The 22,502-nt window shown below is 37.9% G+C and overlaps 1 protein-coding gene and 1 pseudogene across 3 annotated transcripts in view; one reads left to right on the forward strand and one right to left on the reverse strand.

Annotated features, from left to right (window-relative positions):
* Positions 1-22,502, reverse strand: part of PTPRR (protein tyrosine phosphatase receptor type R) — a 286,532-nt gene that overhangs the window by 24,433 nt on the left and 239,597 nt on the right. For all 3 annotated transcript variants that reach the window (XM_078336875.1, XM_002752758.6, XM_009004212.5), the window contains 4 exons: positions 21,506-21,585; positions 20,935-21,072; positions 1,909-2,019; positions 118-275 (listed from right to left, as the gene is read on the reverse strand). In XM_078336875.1, coding sequence (XP_078193001.1) covers positions 118-275; positions 1,909-2,019; positions 20,935-21,072; positions 21,506-21,585 — 487 coding nt within the window. The remainder of the gene's footprint in view (positions 1-117; positions 276-1,908; positions 2,020-20,934; positions 21,073-21,505; positions 21,586-22,502) is intronic.
* On the forward strand, positions 12,203-13,122 carry LOC118144262 (oxaloacetate tautomerase FAHD2A, mitochondrial pseudogene; annotated as a pseudogene).

A 22,502-nucleotide genomic window follows, 5' to 3' on the forward strand; every position in this document is an offset into this window, starting at 1 on the left:
TCAATAAATAATTTTCCAGCAAAGTCACATCCCGGAAGCAAAACCCACTTCTACCTGCTCTGTGACTTTATAAAGAATGGGCTATTGCTTAGACAGAAAGTACCATTCACGTCTTACCTGCAGTGGACAACCACAGGCCCTCGGCCCTGGGAAGCAAGTCTGTCTTCTTCCACATCCAGCATGAGCTGTAGGAGGGGCTGGGCACTGTCTGGAGTCTTGTGATCGGGCCATGAGGTGTACCAGTAATGCTTCACATGTTGGGTGTGACTTCCTTGCTGAAAATAGCAACAGGCACCAAATGCCTCATTCACTTGTGGAACTAAAAGTCATCCAAACCACAATGCTGGATGCCTTTTATCACCCCCATCTTGCTGGCAACTTATTTCTAGGTGGGAAAAAAATCTACAAGATTTTCGAAGAGTGCCCTTTTATTTTGAGAAGACTTTACTGTCCGTATCCTGATCTCGAAGTGAGAAAGTTTTACCTTTGTGAAGATTTGTATCTCTACCTATAGTTATAGTATAGTTCATACATGTAAGATATGCTAAATATATATTTAGCATATATATAATTTCTTTTAATAAACAAGATGGTAGGTGAAAATGTAGCCAAGAAAGAATGGGATATATTTTGTTTCCTGTTCCATGAGCATTCCTGACAAGTTATTATACACATATTAATAGAACACTTAATTTCATGTCAGTCATGCTATTACTTCTACACTCATCTCAAACTCCAGTATTTAATAGGAGTGAGGAATCCCAGCAATAAAGAAGCTACAGGAGGTCCCTCTATTGGAAACACTTTGGGCGAGGGCCCACACACATCATCTTGAAACCCAGCACAGGTGGGGGTGTGGTATGAACCCGGCACTCCACAATGTTTGCTGAAAAACAGATTTCGGTAAGTGCCTTCCTATTCCAAACTTCCCAATAAAATCCATCCCTGTAGCTCTGCCTCTGTTTTCTTCCTCTTTGTGATGATTTTGTCCCAGCAGTGAGGCTGCAGATAAGATCGAAATTTTTGGGTGATTATTCTCCAGAAGCAAAAGTAATACCATGGCAACGTTTCTCAGCATCTGCTGCCCAGGAGTTAAATAAGATAGTTTTCCTATGACATAATCTCATCTGGGGAAAATCCCTATAAATTACTGTAACTCCACGCTTCTGAAGATCTCATCAACACTTCAGGCTTGTCTTGCTTCCCACTGACACCCACAAGTGCAGATTTTCACTTTCACAGCTTCCAGGCCTCACTTAAAGCTGCTTAGACCAAAATGACATTAAAAAAAATCATGGCAGGGCCGGGCGCCGTGTCTCATGCCTGTAATCCCAGCACTTTGGGAGGCGGAGGTGGGTGGATCACGAGGTCAACAGATCGAGACCATCCTGGTCAACATGGTGAAACCCCGTCTCTACTAAAAATACAAAAAATTAGCTGGGCATGGTGGTGCGTGCCTGTAATCCCAGCTACTCAGGAGGCTGAGGCGGGAAAATTGCCTGAACCGAGGAGGCGGAGGTTGCGGTGAGCCGAGATCGTGCCATTGCACTCCAGAGCGAAACTCCGTCTCAAAAAAAATCATGGCAAAGTCTCCAGCACAGCCTTTAGTTAAAAGCTTTCAAAAGTTTAAATCAGAGATGTTTTATTAATGCAAATTAGAGGATCACAACATCCTACATAATGAATTTTCTTAACGTCTACTTACATTGATTTAATTATACTACATACTAATAGTAGTTGACAACAAAAAATACATAAGAGAATGATTATAGTTTCTCTTTGATCTTAAAACTATTTAATTTGCTTAAATTGAATTTGTAGTACTTATTAAGATAAATAATTTCAAAGTAGAAATGTAATCCTCTAACATCACCTACTTTGTAGATGGCTATAGCTACATAATCTTACCTTCAAGACAAGGTTTCGAATGGTGTAGTTATCACACTCATTTACACTGATAACCAGAACCTCCACTTTCCCATATATCCCTCTCTTTTCTGGCCAGTACAGCACACATTTCTGGGGGAGGGGAAAGAGAATACAGCAAACGTTAATAGCTTTTATTAGCCTTGGAGTACTTTTTATTTAAGCATCTCAAGAGTTTTACCTGATTAATTTAAAAAAATCAAATATCAATTTTTATAATTTTATAAATCTATTAAAACCACTGAATTATAAAGCTTAAAACAGCCAGATTTTATGGTATGTAACTTATATCTTAAGAGATTTTTAAAAAAGTATCAATTTTACATGTGCCTGTCAGTCACTGCTGACTCCATACAAAAAAAAGGCAAAATTTCCCAAAACTCCACAGAGAAATTAAGAACTAAGCTAAAATATTTAAGAATAAAGCAATTAAGATCCAAATATTAGAATTTATCCTGTGCTGACTAGAAATAAAAAGAATGTTTTCCCACAATAATTGAGGAAAGTTACATTTTCCTGCTTCATCAAACTTGTGTCTAATGAGAATATCTAATATGTTAGATGCCACAGAACCAAGTTTCCCTTATATGTAAGGCAGATATAATGACCATTAACACTCCTATGGTATTATGTTTTCCTTGACCAATGGTTTTTTTCACTTATGAAACTAATTTATAAAAAAGATGTTAAAAATATTTTTATAATGGACCCTCCTGAGGAGCTTAAAAAGAGTGATAATAATTATACTGCGAGCAAGGCAACATACATGGTGGTTCATGTGCAGACTTTGAACTCAGAGCCTGGGTCCAAATTTTGGTTCTACCATTCATTACCTGTGAATCCATGAACAAGATACCCAACTCCTTTGGTTATAGTTTCTTTATGATTTGCTACATAAAAAGTACTTAGGATAAAGCCAGGCACAGAATAAGCACTTAAAAACATATTATTATTATTGTTATTTAAAAACTTCTGGGTGATAGATTTTTGGCCCAAAGTGATTAGATCTTCATGCCCTAAACATTATTTTCATATTATTATATCCAGTTACTGGTTATATAAATTAAAATATATCCAATTTTTAATTATTAATTAAAAATTGCAAAGTGAGATTCAAGCATACATATAATGTCATATTATTTTGCTTTTTAAACTGCAAAATAACTTTTACCACAAATTTTGATGATAAAGAATGTAAAATGACAAACGTTGATGTTTCATTTTGAGTGCTCTTGGAAGCAATGTTAATTTCAGAAATAGTTAAATAGCACTGATTTTCTCCCAACCATCCACACATTTACATAGAAATTCTTTCACTTGTTGCCTTCAATCAGGACCTTTTAATACCCAGGACACTTGTCTCTTCACATCTATGTCAAAGGCATATGAACACACTTGACAAAAATTTAAATACTTATAGATTTAAAAGAGCAGCAAAAGACTCGCAAAGTTACAGAACTGAAGGAAAAGGCATGTAAAGAATCAGAAACATGCCTCCAGGGCTGTATCACGCTAAGTACCACTACCCTACATGCTAGCACAGTGAAGGAAGTCACTTCACCTAGGAAATCCATTTCTTTCATCCATTACAATAAAAGCACATTTACATCCTCCACATTTTGACCCTTTTTTCAAATGAAGTAAATTGTTTCCCTTTATTTACATGCCACCCAAGACTCTCAGGCTATCAGACCAAAAGGCTTACTCTGGCTGACTTTACATTAACATTAAGAGAAGAAATCTTTTTAAAATAGAGCAACTCATTACTCTCCAAATCTATGAGTTGCCAAATGTCTAAAATTTACCCACTTTGTTAAAGGTAATCATACTAACCAATTTGCCTGGTTTCTTTCAATGAAGCATCAATTATTTTGCTGTAAGACCCGAGCTACCGCGTATCTTAAAACCCATGCCTCCCGATGAGTCCAAGAAGAATGACAAAGAATCTTGAAAAAGTTATTGAACAAAGAAAGAGGCATTCATTCAGCAGTCCAGCAGTCTGTCGTACGTGCCCCATTGTCCACGATCAGACCTGAGCAGGAGGCCTCTCTTTAGGAAGGTGGCTCTCAAAACCAATAAGAAAAGCTGCAGGGCAGGAGCTTACTGTCTGTACCCTGATTCTTAATACTTACTTGAACATGCTTCTGCACCTACTTGATAAATGGAAATGTGCCTTGCTTCTCTCCCAAGCTTGCAGGGGCCTTCTTGAATGTTTTTCTTGACTTGTTACCAAAAAAGCAATTGGCAGCCAGCTCCCAGTAGACAATGCAGTGTGACTTGTTCATTCAAATAACCCTTAATTAGCATCCCATCTCCTCTCTGAGATACAATAGCATGTTTTTACACACTGAATACATTTTTCCCCCATTTAGATGACAGTAGAAAAAGAGACCAGATAAATGTGGGTACTTTTGAATATGAAGTGGGAAAGAGCTGCAAATGCAGTTGTTTCTGAGAGTACAAGTTCACGTTCAAATTATTTTCCTGTACAGCTTTCTAGGGTTTCTTTATTGTGGTGCTAACAGTGAGATAAAAGAGGCAGAAAATGCAAGGAAGAAAAACACTGGCTTACAGATAATACTGTGAAACCACATTCATTGTAGGTAATTCAAAATAGCATGCTGTTTAGCAGAATATAACCCCAAATCATCACTATTCTTTTGCTAACTAGGCTTATCCTTTCAGTAAAATTATGTATTAATTCTAAGAATCCATAATTTGGATTTCCAGAGGACTGTGTCTCTTGTGCAAACAATAATTATGAAACCCTGACTGAAAAGATTTTGGACATTAACCAGTTCTTTGTAATTGGTTTACAGCAATGTAGGATGTAACGCAAAGAAGTGCAAACTTTTTTTTTTGAGACAGAGTCCCATTCTGTCACCCAGGTTGGAGTCTCATTCTATCACCCAGGTTGGAGTACAGTGGCACAGCGCTGGCTTACCGCAACCGCCACCTCCCAGGTTCAAGCGATTCTCCTGCCTCAGCCTCCCGAGTAGCTAAGATTACAGGTGTGTGCCATCACACCCAGCTAATTTTTGTATTTTTAGTAGAGATGGGGTTTCACCATGTTGGCTAGGCTGTTCTCGAACTCCTGACCTCAGGTGATCCACCCGCCTCTGCCACTCAAAGTGATGGCATTACAAGCATGAGCCACCACGCCCAGCCGCAAATTCATGTTTTTATAATCTTTCTTTTTCCTTGATTCTCCTTCTGGCCCCCACCAACTTAGGGCTATTTGTGTTTAATGAAAAAGAAAGTGGTTTAACTGCCTGAAAAAAATCTATTTTTAAGTTATTTTCCTTTTAGATTTTGTATATTTAAGTATCAGATACTGCTCTATAAGCTAAACATCATCACATAGAATGTGGCTATAAGTAAATAAAATCTTCATGCTTAGCTTCATTTGGGTTATCTTAATATATGAGAGGGATAGAATGGGTCAGATTGTCTAAAATTATTATTACTATAGCTAATCTTACTCCTAGTGCTAGGCTCAGAGATTTAAGTACCTTCACCAACATCACTTAGCTCCTTCCACAACCCTTTGAAGTAGGTAGGGTGGATAACAGGTATTATTATTATTTAAATTATTTTTCAGCTGAGGACACTGAGTTTCAGGTGTTTTGGTCAGGAAAAATTGCCTTGGGGGCTAGAATTTTCCAAGAAAATACCGCTTTATGAATGCAACTTTCTATCTTTGCTTTCTACAGTGACTCTTAACAAACCCTATTAACCACAGCATTGACCAACGTCCTCTGTTCCTTCCGTCAAATGGTCGAGGCACATGCAGCCCTACGTGGTCTTAGTTCACTCTCTTCCTAAGCTCAGTACTTCTGATACCATCTTTTCATCTGTATGTTCTTCAAATTGTATTTACATCAAAACCCCTTTACGGCAGTTGTACTCAGTATTGAAGTCCAGCAATTTATTTACATATTACAGAAATTAATAAAATATGAGTGTTAAAATTAAAAAAAAGTCTTATGAAATAATTGTGTAAGCTGAGTAAGTTTTTCACTGGTGAAAAAAGTAAACCAGTAAGGAAAACTACAGTCAAATCAGGGACAGTTCAGACAATTATAGAAGTTTGTCTCTAAGTTAAAAGATCTAAACAGAAATCTGCATTCATATTGTTTCATAGGCTTTTCTATGTTCTCTTTCAGTTTAAAGAAACTAAAATGGAAAATTTTGATAACATATAAATGATGCAATTGACAAACTCTATGTCTAGAACTCCATCTTCAGACCAACACTCTTAACGACTGAATCCCATAATAAATGAACACATTTGAATATGAACAAATGTACATGTTTTAAGATAAAATAAAGAATTTTTTTATGATTCCCACATTGCCCATTTTTGATTAACTATATTAACACAAAGGGCTTCAGGCTAAAGCAGTTTGAATATAACATTGTGGATTAAACATTAAGGTACAAAGTTCGATTTGGAATATAAGCATGCCTGGAAGGAAAGGAGACTTATTTTGTTTGGGTGCAACCACCCTCTGAATTTCTAACCACCTTTAATAGCTTGGGCAGCACAACCATCAAACCCCTGGTCACCCATGAAATGAAATTAGGCTGCCTGGCACTGCTGGGCAGTAGTGGCCAAGTTGCCTCTCCACCCACATAATGGTCCTGAGTCAGAGGCTAGGTGGCCTTGCTCATGCTTTGATGGCTTTGGTCTCTTTGCTCCCTGTTGAATGGATTCTTGTTTCATAAGCAAAGTCCTGCATAAGATCCTAATTTATCTTGTGACTCCAATTTATGTCCATGAACCCAGATGCCCATGTCAGCATCCATAATATCTAATTTTGATTCTCTAAAGGAAAGCTGAATACCAGAAAGGGAGTCTCCTCTGCCTGCTTGCTAGATTGGACTATATAACAATAATACCTTCTCTGACCTTGTTTGGGTTGACACTCTAGTTATGGGACTTGGTTTGCTCATTTCTTTTAATTCATGAATTCAAAGCATGAATTGTTTAGTCTACTCCACAGTAACCTACAAATTGAGCGTGACTTCCCCATCGTAATCCTAGTCCACACTTGAAAATTGACCACTACTTTGAATAAACAGATTGAACAGCTTTTATTTTTTTTTTTAAACCTGATCATGTCTTGTCTATCTCCTCTTCCTAAAGAGAATGGTTAAAGATTTCTAACCTTGAATTTAGCTATAGACAGCACTCTCTGGATGCAATCACTTCTTGCACTGTAGCCTGTTCTTTTCCATTATAAGTGGATTCCAGGCGACAGCACAGTGTAATGGTGAGGAGGAGGAGGAGGATGTGAAGGAAGAGGAGGATAAGGAGAAGGAGGAAGAGGAGCTTGGGAGTCAGCTGTTTGGCTTTGGGCAAGTTGCCTTCCTGTGCCTTAGTTAATAGGGTTTACAAATACATTTATTGTAAGGATTAATTTTCAAGCACACTGTTAGGGCTCCATAAACATTTGTTCTATGAAGAGCCAACATTCCAGTTTCTAAGCTTTCCATGTTTGTCATATCTTCTAGATTACCTTTTACTCTAATTTTTTTTAGCCAATTATAAATGATAGAGAAGATATACTTGCATTTTATACATTTAGAATATAACATGGCATAATTAACATTTTCTTATTAGTTTCTTACCAGAATAATTTATTCTCTCCTCAAATGTATAGTTTAATAGTCTACTTTATTTTAAAGTAAAATTTATATATCTATTGATAGCCAATTTTTCTGTCTGAATGAATGCACATCTGATTTTATAATAAAATTTAAAGCAATGTACCCCATAAATATATACACTTACTATCTACCCACAAAATTAAAAATAAAAATTTTAATAAACAATCTTTTTAAGGCAAACATGGGCTATGCTTAGTCAATATTTATATTGTCAAAAAAACTTCCTTGGAATGTATTTAATTAATCAAATATATATATGGTAGCTGCATTTTGACTTAATAAGGTCTTTACTTATCTTCTCAAGGTTTTTGAAGTCTGCTGTCAACAAATTTAAAAATATTTATGTTAGGATAATAACAATGGTAATATTGCATAGTACTTTCTAATATACAAACAGTTACCTATATGTACAATATTCATTAACCCCTTCCAATATCTTTGCAAGGTAAAGAATCATATCATCCCCATTTTACAGGAGGCAAAATTGTGATAGAACTCAAGCTCCAACCAAGTTCTTCTGACATTAAATCTTCTGATATGGGTACTGTACTAGCACCCCAGTAAATTACTTCTAAGAGACAGTTACATCTTTGACCTCATCTCCTACCACTCTCTCTCTTGGACATTTGGCTTCAGCCACAATGGCTTCCTTGACCCCTCTCAAACATACTGGGGGATACGGAATGTTTTCGTTAGCTGTTTCTTCTGTCTTCTGCCAGACTGTATTGACTAATTTCCTTACCTGCTTTGATCAAAGATACTCACAGTCATTACCCAATTTGATGTTGCCAATCTTATCTTGCCCTATGTTTTCTTTTACCCTATACTGTGTTATCAGTGATACAAATATACAATATATAACAGATATACTGAAATATAGTATATACAATATTATACAGTATACTAATACCATTGTATGCAATATTTCTTTCTTTCTTATCTACCATATTTAGATTGTAAACTCCATGACGGAAGGGATCTTTTGTCAGTTTTGTCAATAAGACTATAATCCAAGTGTTTCCACTAATGCTTGAAGTACATAGTTGATAAATATTTGTTAAATGAATGAATAAATACACATGAACACAGCTGTATAGCTGTATACAGCATAGTATATTTTAGAAAGAGGAATTATGTACTGAGTATCATTGAGGTAGCTGAAGAATTCCACATACTGAAGATGATGGTACAATCTGATATATACCTAGAAAACATTTTGGGAATGTGTTCTTTCAAAAGTTCACATTTGGCCAGGTATTAACAATTTCACATCTAGTAATATATTTTAATAAAATAATCAGAGATGTGGCCAATGAATTGGAAACAATTTAAGTACCTATCAATAAGGAAATGATTACATTTCAGCACATTCACTTAAAGTTAGTGAGTGATAGAGTCCAAATTTCAATCCAGGCTTGTTTAATTCCAAAGCCCAGGCACTTAAATCATAGCCCCAACATTATAAGGGGCCAAATAAGAATGAAATAAGGAATCAAAATAACATTTTGATGAATTATTAATGACATGCAGAATACTCATAATGTTAAAAGCAGAACATACAACATAATACCCTTTTATTATCTTTACACTAATGCCATACCTTCTCATGACTTCAACCACTACCTGTCTGATCTCTGTCTTTCACATGTGCATTTCTCCAGAGTACCATTATTTCTATTTCTGCTTAATAGACTTTACCAGCCAAAAGTCTGATAAACATTTATCAAACTTAAGACATAAAAGATGAAACTGGTATAACATCCACTCAGCCTCCCAAACCAGAAATCCTGAAGTCAAGTTCTCCCTTTCTCCCATTCGATGAGAAACTAAGCACTGTGGCTTCTACTACTGGAATGCCTGTACTCATATGTACAAGCTGGCACACACTCACCCAGGCTGGAGTACAGTGGCACGATCATAGTTCACTGCATCCTCAAACTCCTGAGCTTATGCAATCCTCTGACCTCTGCCTCCCAAGTAGCTGGGGCCACAGGTGTGCACCACCGTGCCTGGCTTATTTATTTATTCCTATCATGGCAATGGCTAATTAAAATTTTATTTCTGTAGAGATGAGATATCCTTATATTGCTTAGGTTGGTCTTAAATTCCTGGCCTCAAGTGATCCCTTCACCTTGGTCTTCTGAAGTGCTGGGATTATAATGGAACGCCTTTGAAGTGTCTCCCATTCTCCCATTCTCAGTTACTGTATGACTACCTTAGTCGGGACTTCAGTATTTCTTGCCTGGACTATTGCTACAACTTCCTAACCTATCTCCCTGCTTCCTCTTGCTCTTCCCAATTCCAAGTCCTATATCCTGCTACCAATTTTATTCCTGATATAAAACTGCATTATGTGACTCTACTTCAAAAACATCTTTAGTGGCTTTCTTCTGACTATATAAAAAAGCCCAACTTAAAAAAAAATTATTAGCATAGTCCTTTGTTCTTTGTCATGGCCTAACTTTCCAGTCTCATTTCCTTTCACACCCTAGCAGGCCACATGTGCCCAAATCACACCAAATTGCCCAACTCAGGCGTGCTATGTGGTTTCTTGGTTGCCTTTGTGTGCCGTGGTTTTGCCTGGACTATGTTTCCCCCTTGGGCACATACTCACTTTTCAGACCCATAGGCGTCATATGAGCTTTTCAGCCAAATGTGTAATTGAAATATTTTCTATAATTTTAGCAGATAGAAAAGGGAAGAGAATGAAAGAAGGAAAAAGTTAAAATATGGCTCCTTATGTGGCTTGTTGAGATTAAACTGTTTGCAAAGTACTAAGTCAGTCAAGGGCTAAAATGGGCTTTGAGTACTTAAGTCAGGTAGTTTAACTCAGATGAAAGATGCATGTAAATGTAGAGAAAGAGTATGGCTGTATTAAAGTGAGAGAAGGGTGTTAGGCCAAATTATCCAGTAATTCCTTCACTTCATGAAAGATACATTCAGGATCTTATTGCTCTCTGGGACCAAAAGAAGGTTGCTTGCCTTCTAATGTTTTCATTCCTTATTTGGCCCCTTATAATGCTGGGGCAATGATTAAGTGCCGGGCTTTGGAATTAAACAAGCCTGGACTGAAATTTGGACTCCATCACTCACTAACTTTAAGACTTTCAGTCTCTCCGAGTTTCAGTTTTCTCATTTATAATATGAGAATAGTTAAGCCTACTTCGTAGAGTTAGAGTACAATAAACTGAATTTATGTATGTTTAAATTGCACTTAGCCCATATAATCAATAAACGGTAGTGGCTAGAAAATATCTTCCACTGTGTGTAATATGGTCAACATGTATAGCTACTTCCCTTCTTTCCTGAAAGGGGAGAGAAGTGCAATAATTAACATCCAGAAATAGTAGGAAGACTTTGTTTCCCTGGAAGCGTGCAGACACTACTTGCCATTTTTGCATTGCTCTTCCAGTTTCAGCTTTCTAGGTTTAAGCCACTGTGTGTTCTCTAGCAATGGAATTTGAACACTGTTGTTTCAAAGTTTTTTCTCTGAAGGGCAATTCCCTTCTCCTTAAGACTTATCTAAATGAAGGAACTCAAACTTACCAGCATTAAAATCTCTTTAATTGCAACTTAACTGTTTTTTCAGCTATTTATTTTTTTGTTTTTACTTTATTTTCACTTTATAAACATTGAGGTCATGAGAATATTGGAGTTATTAAATAAGAGATGGCAGTTATTCATGTATTTACTCGTTAGAAAGCAGAAAGTTTCATGAAACTGTAAAGCCTGGGAATTTCTAAAGATAATTCCATCTCCATATGTTTTCTGGAGGAAATGATTTTTTCTTTTCCAAACAATGACGCTTAACACAATTGAAAGTTGGCACATTTTTGGTAAACAGAATTTTCCTGGTAGTGTGAAGTCTACTTTATATTTCTTTTATGCCAGACCTCTCAGTATCATTTTGATCTGTAAGACATCAAAGTTTCCTGCATAGTATTATATTTACATCTTTGGAAAGGCTAGACAGAAAGAAATTTGTATTTTAAAGAGTAATGAATAATAAAAATAACAAAATCTTTATTGCAATACTTGGGATTATGACTGGCTGCAGGAAAAAGATGCACAAAGCAGATTACACAGAGAACACATATAACAGAAATGTGTGACTTTGGGGACACCCAGATGTATATCTCAGACACTAAAAAAGGCAGGAGGCTAAAAATTGTAACACAGAAACAAAAAACATTTCTCCAATTTCTGAATTAAGTGGCCAAAGAAAAAAATTAAAATTTCAACCACCCATTGGTGTAGGAATGGTTAAAAAAAAAAATTCTACCTTTCAACAGATCCAGTTGACTTTCCTGTAAAGACTGAAATCTGAGAATGGTACCAACAGGTTATCTCCAGGGATAATTACTGCACTTGAGAAATAAAGAACAAGATGTGCTCTCTTCCCTTGCAGACGCTGAATAAAGAGCTCTGAGCATCATAGGTAAACCAACCCTGTAACACTTTGAAATACATATTTGAGGCTGCTGCAGTTCCCTTGCTGGTTGCGGTCACTGGTGCCAGTGCTCAGGCACCTGCCACCCTTGACCTCTGGGCCCTGTGAGTCTTAACCTACAGCAGGAGGATTGGCTGCTGCCACCAGGCGCTGATGCTGGTCTCTGGTAGAAGGAGGTTGCTCACACTGTGCTGCAGGCTCAGTAGAGGCCCTTTCAACCCTCCAGAGACATGAGACTAGTGCAGTTCACAGCATCCCACCTGGTGGGGCCTCACTTGGGCCTGGAGATGGGGAATAGTGGAGGGGTTATCAATCTCAATGCCTTTGACCCCACACTCCCCAAGACAATGACACAGTTTTTAGAGCAGATAGAGGCCACCCTCTCAGTGGTAAGAAGAGTCCTGGCTGCCCAGCTGCCAGTTCTACCACAGTCGGAGGTAACTTTCCTGGCTCCAGCCAAGCCGCCAGATAAGGTAATGTGTGGGAGCATGAAATATGTGGACCACTGCAAAGAACAGAATGTGCCGATCATCTTCAGTAAGTTTGCCAGCTCCATCATGGGGCCCTATGATGAGGTGGTCCTCCCACTGGAGAGCCAGGAGATAGACTGGGAAGTGGAGCTGGCAATGGTCATTGGAAAGAAAGGCCAGGACATCAAGGCCACAGATGCCATAGCCCATGCAGCTGGCTTCACTGTGTCTCACGACGTGACTGCTCCTGATCTTGCAAATGAGATGTAAGGGGAAACACTGGCTGCTGGGAAAAATCTCTGGCACCTTTTGCCCTCTGGGCCCTATCTTGGTGACCAAGGACAGTGTAGCAGAACCACACAACTTAAAGATCTGCTGCTGAGTGAAAGAGAATGTGATCCAGAACACCCACCAGATGGTGTTCAAGACGGAAGAGCCAATAACCTGGGTCTCCCAGTTTGTCACCTTCTATCCAGGGGATGTCATCCTGACTGGGACCTCCCCAGGTATCAGTGAATTTAGGAAACTTCCTGTCCTAAGAAGAGGGATGAAGTCCAGTGTGAGATTGAAGAGCTAGGTGTCATCATCAACAAGGTGGTGTGATGGCTCCTGCACAGGCCCTGGACATGGGATGGGGATATCTGCTCCCTCTCAACCTCACCCAGGGAAAGGCCGCATGCCAGATGTGGGCAGGTGCCAGCCCTACAAGCCTCCTTTACTAGGTAGAAGGGAGAAGGACAGAATTCTCTTCAATAAATTTGTCATGCCAAAGCAAAACAAACAAACAAACAAAAAACGAAATACATATTTGATTTATACAGCAGTTCTGGTGCAGTGACATCCTTGGTCTTGGAGAAGGAGGATGAGAGCAACTGTCTGCTGAGGCTTTGGCATATTAATAATGCTCACCATCCCACTGGATTTCTTTAAAACATATCACATATTACACACCCTCTAGGAAATGCCTTCTGCCTAACCAACAATCTTAGTTTCTGTCCTGATAAAACCCTGATTCAAGAATGAGGTAAAGCACTAAAGGCACGGTCCTGACTTTTTCTCTAAGAGTGAGCACGGATAAACATAGATGACAAGATTCAAGGACTGAAATGCTCAACAGAACAAAAACCACAATGTATTTTACACAGTTACTACAATCTATTCTGTAATCCTTGTGAGATACTGTTTCACATAATATTTGCCAAGTGATAATCCTCAGTACATATGCAACACTAAATTGCATGTAATAAGTATTTTTTTCTGGAGAAAATATAATTGTTTTAAAACACTCACATACTTATATTTACAAATAGTTTAATAAATTACAGTGCTATGTTGATTTTATAAGATTTTATCTGTAATAGAAGAAGAAAGAGAAATAATCAGAAATTTGTAAGGACATGAATGCACTTTGAAAGAATATTTCTTTCACAACAATTTACTCAGAAAATTCAAACCAAAGTGGGCAGGGGTAAGGCATTTTGCTTAGATCTGTGAAATGGTGCTAAATATTGTGTGAGGTTGTTCATAGTGTCCACTTTTAAAAAATCTCTGATTTATAGCCATTTTTAATATTTTTGAGTTTTGTTAGTTTTGCCTATTTTATTAGACTTCAAAAAATTGACTTTTGTTTACATCGATCCTTTTTTTTTTTTAATTATTTTTTTAAGACAGGGTCTTTTTTTGTTGGCCAGGCTGAAGTGCAGAGTATCATAGCTCACCGCAGTTTCAATCTTCTGGGCTCCAGGGATCCTTTTGCCTCAGCCTCCTGAGTAGCTACGACAACAGGTGCACACCACCACGCCTGGCTAATTTTTAATTTTTTTGTTGAAACGGAAGTCTCATTACATCATCTAGGCTGGTCTCAAACTCCTGGCCGCAAGTGATCTTCCTGCCTCATCCTCTCAAAGTGCTGTGATTACAGATGTGAGCCACCATGCCTGGCCTCATCAATCCTTTTATCTTTGTTTTGCATTTAATTAACATTTATTCTTCATTATTCCTTCCTTTTATCTTTCCTGTTTATTTTATAGTTCTTTTACTAACTTAAATCTTTTGCTTAGATCACAAATTCTTTTATAATATCATATTCATGCCTATAAATTTCCTTCCATGAGCATTTTTCTCAGGGTCTCACAAGATTTGATGTGTAGTACTTTCACCATCCCTGAATTGTAGCTAATTTATATTTTTGTTGTAAATTCATTTTGATCCATAAATTGTGTGTGTTAAAACTTACTTTTAAAAATTTCAACATGTATTTTTAATCTGATCTTTTTGTTTTTTATTTCTAACTGAAGGCAACGTAATCAAAGCACATTTATAGTTATTCTTTGAAATTTGCCAAGACTTGCTATATGGTTGTAGTTGGTCACGTTTCACAAAATCTCATGCTTTAAAAATTGATATTATGAGAGTATTTATTGGAAGGTTCTATATATGTTCATTAAATTAAGCTTGTTGATTTGTGTAAAGATTATATATAAGCTTGTTCTATATTTTAATTAATTTTTATCTGCTTAATACAATACTAATAACTACTATTCTCTTATTTTTTTGGGTTTTCTCCCAGTATGATGGTGATTTCTCAATTCCTTCTTTAATTCTGTCTATTAATGCTTCAGATATTTGGGGTGAGGTTATGTATAAATTTAGAATCTTGTGAATTTCACATTGTAGTGTGATAGACTGACATTCCTTATCTCTAGTAAGCTCTCTGATAACGATTGTTTTGATTTGAAAGTCACTTTTATCTGACATTCTTTATCTCTGGTAACCTCTCTAGTAATGACTCTTTCGACTGACAGTTTTATCTGACTTGATTTCTGATTAGTATTAGTTTGTTGTATTTTTTCTATCCTTTTCATTTGAACATTTCTGTGTCCTCTTGTAGGCAGTATTTGATTGAATTCATTTATTTTATCAATTCAGTAATCTCATATTTAATTTTCAAGTTATTTGTTTATATTTAGTATGATTTGCATTTTTTTCTCTCTCAATTAGCTAAAAGTTTATCCTGATTTTTCCATGTTATCTTTTGTTTTCTCTTTTATTTTAGTTTATTTTTGAAATTCTGTCTTTTCTCCCTTTTACCAGATTGGAAATTATACATTCTAATTCCATCCTTTTAGTGACTAATCTTAAAATTTTAACATGCATATTTACCTTAAAGTCTAACCTTAGCTTAATTTCTGTTTTCATGAATAACACATAAATATTTTAACTTTCCTCATCTTCTCAAATTTTAAATACTATCATTATCCAGTATTTTAGTTTCACCTTCATATTTTACTTTCTTTGCTATTCTTTCTTTCTTTCTTTCTTTTTTTTGAGACAGAGTTTCCCTGTTGTTACCCAGACTAGAGTGCAATGGCATGATCTCGGCTCACTGCAACCTCCGCCTTATGGGTTGAAGCAATTCTCCTGCCTCAGCCTCCCAAGTAGCTGGGACTACAGGCGCGCACCACCATGCCCAGCTAATTTTTGTATTTTTAGTAGAGATGGGGTTTCACCTTGTTGACCAGGATGGTCTCGATCTCTTGACTTCGTGATCCACCCGTCTCAGCCTCGCAAAGTGCTGGGATTATAGGCATGAGCCACCACACTTGGCTTATTATTTCTTATATTTGAGTACTTTTTTCTGGACTGAATCTTTATTCTGTTATATCTTTCCTTGTAGTTCTTTTGGTAAGATTTTTTTGGTGGTAAATTCTTTCCATTTGTGTTAGTTTGAAAATGTCTTTCACACCTTCCCTGTAGGATAGATTTGTTGGATATAAAGTTCTGGGTAGTCAAGTATTTTCTTTCAGTTCTTTGTAGGTAATATTCGACTGAGTTTTGGCTTCTGTTTTTGCTATAGAAAAGCTCCCCCTCCCCCGCTTTTTTTGGTTAGTTACTCTGGTGTGAGTAATTCATTTCTTTTGGTGCTTTTTCAGGTCCTGAGATGGGTCTAGCCGTGAATTTCTATTTACCCATTCAGCCTAGGATTTATTGTGCTCTCTACCTCTTAGAGCTCAAGTCTACCATCAGCTTTGGAAAATCTCTAGCTATTATTTCTTCAAATATTGCTTATTTTCTCATATCCTCTTCTTTTTCCTTCTAAAACACCTGTTACGGTATATTGGACATCAAATGCTATCCTCTGTGTTTCCTAAGCACTCTTATATTTTGGTCATTTTGATCTTCTAGATATTTTCCTTAGCTTTATATTCAAGTCCATTCATTATTCATTTAGCTATGTCTTGTTTGATGCTAAACCGATCTAACAAGACTTCTAAAAATTTTAATGTCTTTATAATGTTTATTTCTAGTCCTCGTTGGTTTGTTTTAAATCTTCCTACTCTTTTTTGATAGTAACTTGTTCCTGTGTCAAATTTTTATTTTTTGTGCTTAATAATTTAAAAAAGTAGCCTACATTTGTCATTTCAATTATTTTAATTTTCATGAAGCTATTTTTATTAATTGTTGCTGCTTCTGATATTTTCTCATGGTGTTTTATTGTTCACTTGTGTGCCTCATAATTTTGATTATAAGCTTAATTTTGCTGAGGATTTTCAAATTTTCTTTTTTTAAAAAACATATTTATTTATTTTAAAATTATACTTCAAGTTCTGGGGTACATGTGCAGAACGTGCAGGTTTGTTACATAGGTATACATGTGCCATGTTGGATTGCTGCATCCATCAGCCTGTCATCTGCATTAGGTATTTCTCCTAATGCTATCTCTCCCCTATCTCCACCCCTTGCTATCCCTCTTCTAGCTCCCCCCACCCACCCTCGCTAGGCCCCAGTGTGTGATATTCCCTTCCCTGTGTCCATGTGTTCTAATTGTTCAACACCCACTTATAAGTGAGAACATGCAGTGTTTTGTCCACTGGTTAATGTAGGGACTCACTGTGAGATGCATACATGGCTGGTGAGCATGCAGCAGCCAGTCTGCCAGCTTGGGTTAGGGCTCCTTTGGAGGCAGTATACTTGGCCGGCAAGCATGGGGCTTGGCTCACCAACTCAAGGCAAAAGTCCCCTGAAAAGGCCATGTCCAGCTGGGAGCCAACTGGTGGCATATGTGGACAGGTCTGCCAGCTCAGGTTGGGGCATCCTTAGAAGTAGTGCACCCAACTGTTAAGTGTACCAGGGGCACGCAGGGGCTGGTCCACTGGTTTGGGTGGGGCTCCCTTTAGAATGGTGCTGTTGGCTGATGAGCATGCTGACTGTGCATGAGGCCAGTATGGACTTGATCTCTCTGCTGAGGAAGATTGTCTGTTCCTTTTGAAGGCAAGGTGCTCTGTGGGCTCCAAGGATGGGGCATTGGATCTAGGCTCTGAAACACAGGGTTCAGGGTGTTGCAGTCACTAGGATGTGAAAGGTGGAACACCTCCTATGCAGCCTATTTCCAGGGGGTAGGGAGCTATAGCCACTCAGCAAGGGAATGGTGTACTACCGTGAGAGTGAAGGTAGTGTAATGGCAACGTAGCCTCAGGAATGAAAAGAGACCGTGGCCACTGGCTCCTGAAACAGGAGATACTCTATTTGTGGCTCTGGTTTTAAAATGGCATCATATAGCTGCAACTTGGGTCACAGGGGTGAGGGAATACAACATGGGCTCCTTCTCTGGGGGTAGTGTAGCCACGCGGCTGTCAGGCAGCTTCCCAAACTGGACTCAGGGCCTGTAGGAACTGCAGGATTCTCAGCAACAAAGAGTGCAGGTGTCTGCAACATTAATGGGGGCTGTTGGGGCCTCTTGCTTGCCCAGTCCCCACCGAGGATGCGTTTCCTTGTTCTGAGCTAATCCCAGCTGGGAAGATGGTAGTGTGGCAGAGGCAGGGTGTTTCATTCTCTTCGCCGTGTGACCCTCCCTAAAGGTCCCCCTGTCCCACAGACTTTTTGTCTCTCCCCTGAGGAAGAGTGCCCTCCCTCAAACACTCCAGTCCGCTCCCTCAAACACTCCAGTCCAAACGTACCTTCTTTTCTGTTGTTTTGGCCCTTTTTGGTGGGAAGTATGGGCATTCAGCTTCTCTAGTCAGCTCTCTCCCTTTGCCCTGGCTGGGCTTTTCTATGGAAATCTGTGAGGAATAAGCTAAGAATACGTGCATCAGAAAGTTTTTGCCTTTGTTTCTGTAAAGTATCGTAGGACCTGGTTACCAACCTTGTATTACTTTTTATGTTAATTACTTCACTTGGTGTTTCTGAATTTTTGAATTCTGAGGTTTCTCAGCTTTAAATACTAAAGAGCGCCTTTTTGTTTATGCCATAAGAAGGCCAGACTTAGACAGATGAATTTCTCAGCATCGTCCTATTTTAGTAGGCAGATTTATTTTTGTAGTTTGCTTTTTTACTGAAGGTATTGCCTTTGAAGGTACTCTCTTTATGTAAGGTCTCAGTTCCAAGACGTGGCTCTGGCAAGATCAGGCTTTGTCTCTAGTTCTTGTATTACCATTACAATATCTTTAATTTTCTGGTTTTATGCCTTTTAGTCTCTTTTTATTAACCCCTGGGATTTCCTTTATTTTTAAAGCTCTGCTTTGCACGATGTTTTATATTCTACACAGTATAACTGGTTTTGTAGTGGGAGGTTTTTCAGGTTATCTAGTCTGCCATATTACGTAAGTTCTTTGTAGGAATGCACAAATGTATACATGCAGAGAATATACCTTTTAAACTTGAAAAATCTTTTCTATCATAAAAACTTCATGTAAATTAAACAATTGTGAGGGAATTGTCAGTGGTTTAATACGTTGACAGATTGACACTGTGTGGAAAACAGCTGAGAATATTAGGTTGTTTTTATAATGCCACCTCAGGCTTTCATGTCAGATTCATAGAAGTGTGTTTAGTTAGTCATGAAGTGAACTGAGCATATAACTTTATCTGTTGGCCAAAAATATAGAACTTTTCCAGAATAAATTTCAGGAAAAAAATGTTTCATCTATTGTAGCAAAAATAGAAGAAAATAACAAACTTTGAAACATGTATAAACCGCTGTTCTGTAAGCCTCAATGATGTCCATTAGCAGCAGGATTATGCCGTACTCAAGGGTTATGATCACCAAAGGCGTATAAAGGAGTGCTCAGTTTTCTTAAATTCTTACTGTCACGGTGAACACAAAAATGCTGATGAAAATGAGATGCTAAATTATCATAGTAAGTTGTCCTAAAATGTAAGCAGTACCATAGAAATCAGCCCTCAGGAATATCACAATTGTATTTTTATAATGCAAAATACAGAACGAGTATTCTGCAAGCGAAATCCTTAGAAGAGACTTCTATACAAGAACAGAAAACCAAACACCACATGTTCTCACTCAGAAGTGTGTGTTGAACAATGAGAATACATGGGCACAGGAAGGGGAGCATCACACACCGGGGCCTGTCAGTGGGGTGGGGGCCTACGGGAGCGATAGCAGGGGGTGGGAGGGATGGCATTAGGTGAAATACCTAATGTAGATGAGGGGGTGATGGATGCAGCAAACCACCACGGCATGTCTGTACCTATGTAACAAACCTGCAGGTTTTGCACATGTACCCCAGAACTTAGAGTATAATAACAAAATTAAAAAGAGAAAAGACTACTAGTATGGAAACGAAATCAAATTCTTTCTTGGATTTCTTACTATGAAGATATTGAGAAAGCTTGTTGGTTTCTGTAACTGCCCTCAAATCTTACTTTCTTTTTTTTTTTTTAATTTTTTATTGGATTTTAGGTTTTGGGGTACATGAGCAGAGCATGCAAGACAGTTGCGTAGGTACACACATGGCAGTGTGCTTTGCTTTCCTTTTCCCCTTCACCCACATTTGGCATTTCTCCCCAGGCTATCCCTCCCCATGAGGCTCACCTTGCTTGCCCACCCTCTTTAATACTACAATCTGCAATTCCCCATGACCCCCTCCTTACTGCCTGGTGTACCATTCTCCTTAGTCTGCTCCACTTTTTTTCCTGTAGCATTTAATATCTTCTAATATATTAGACTATTTAACAGTTGATTATGTGTAGTGTTTTTTGTCTGTCTTCTCTCTCCAGAAAGTTAAAATCTACCAAGGGCAGGGACCTTGGTGTGTTTTGTTTACTATTATATCCCCAATGACTAGAGTAGTACCTGTCATATAGTATATGCTCAAAAATGATTCAGGGTGTGAGCAAATAAGTTTTTATTTACCTGCCTATAAATTAGGTTGATAATTCATGGCCCCTTACTTCTTTTTTGGGTACAAATTAGATATGCGTATGCCAAGTACTTGCCTAAAAGAAAGCTGACATTCATAGGATAACAGCAGTTATATTTGGGATATATTAAGTGACTTGGCCTTTAAATGTCTCAAAGTTTCCATCTTAAATCTAAGTCTATGGAAATTTTACTTACACAATGTCTCTTCTATAGCAACAGAACATGTATAACATTCAGAACTTGATTAAAGATCATACCTCATTTTTTTCTTTGAGTTTTGTGATCATAACAATCACAGGGCTGTCTTCCTGCCAAACCATCTGCCAGAAATCATCCACGGTGTTGATCATGGGGCCCTGCGTGGCAATGAATGCTTTCTCCTTGCCACTGTAGCCCTAGATGGAGTAGAGAGACAAAATTATTGGTTTTTAAGTTCATGCCTCGCAGTGAAAATTTAGGTGAAAGATCTTCAACAAAATAACTGTGCTAGTACAAAAGCAACATCGATTACAGCTTCATTGATTCTAGTATAATTTCCATAGCTATTTTGGTAGCAAGTTAAGGACAGCATACGGTATTGAGGATTGTAATGTCCAGTCCCCAGCAGAATGCCCAGATAGAGCAGTGCTGCCAGAGACTAACAGTAAAAGGAAAGTCATCGTAAAGGACCCATTACCCATGTTGGTTATGACTAAGATAAAAAGAAACAAACAAAATCTTGCTGGTAATCAAGTTAAGCCAAACTTAATCTACTCCAGGAAAAACAAAATAAAACCAACAATTCCAAATAGCAAGTCACCAGAAAGAAATCTGTACTAATTTACTTACCCTAATATAATTAGCATTAATGTAGGTGCTCAATGAATCAGTTACATTTTTTGGTCTTAAACACACTCTGCTGAGGGGATCTAATAAATGAAACAGGAAAGAATAAACAGATTTACTCTTTTTAAAGTATACGTATTAATAAATTATAGCATTTTTTTCTCAATTTAGAGTTCTTTCCAACAACAAAATCATTATTTTCCTGTAGAGGAAGTAACAGTAAGTAGAAACCTGTTATGCATTGATCATCTGGTGCATGTCAATGTTTGTCTTTGGTGTCCATCGCTTGATCCCTATGTGTTTAATGACAGATATTGGGCCCATCTCGATTCCTGACCATAAGCCTGAGACGATTTTATATTTTATGCCATTTCTTGTGTGTGCCGGTTCTCGACCTTATTTCTCATTTATGCTCCTGCTCTTATACTTTGGAGTTGGAGTTTATACCAGGTCTCCTGACTCCCTGTCTCTCTCCTTTCCCTATGGAGGTAAGTCAGGCTACACTTTACCAATGATACATATTTTACTATCTCATCTCATCTAGACTCTCAGGTCCCATAATATCTGACCATTATGTCCTGGACAGATCTCCAGATCTTCCGAGATGGATGAGATTAATCTGTCATGTGCTATCTGTATGAAGATAGGCAAAGGGGAAGAGGGAGGTTGGAAAGATAAATGTGATTCATTTCAAGGCTGGATGTAGTGGTTCATGCTATAATCTCAGCACTTTGGGAGGCTGAGGCAGGAGGATCCCTTGAGTCCAGGAGTTCAAGACCAGCCTAGGCAACATAGTGAAACCTCATCTTAAAAAAAAAAAAATTAGCCAGGCATGGTGGCTCATGTCTGTGATCCCAGCTACTTAGGAGGCTGAGAGGTATGAGAATTGCTTGAATCTGAGAGGTCGAGTTTGCAGTGAGCTGAGATCCTGCCACTGCACTCCAGCCTGGACAACAGAAGGAAACTCTGTGTCACAAAAACAAACACAAAACAAAAGAAA

Source organism: Callithrix jacchus, chromosome 9 (assembly GCF_049354715.1).
Source record: "Callithrix jacchus isolate 240 chromosome 9, calJac240_pri, whole genome shotgun sequence".
Classification (NCBI taxonomy): Eukaryota; Metazoa; Chordata; class Mammalia; order Primates; family Cebidae; genus Callithrix; species Callithrix jacchus.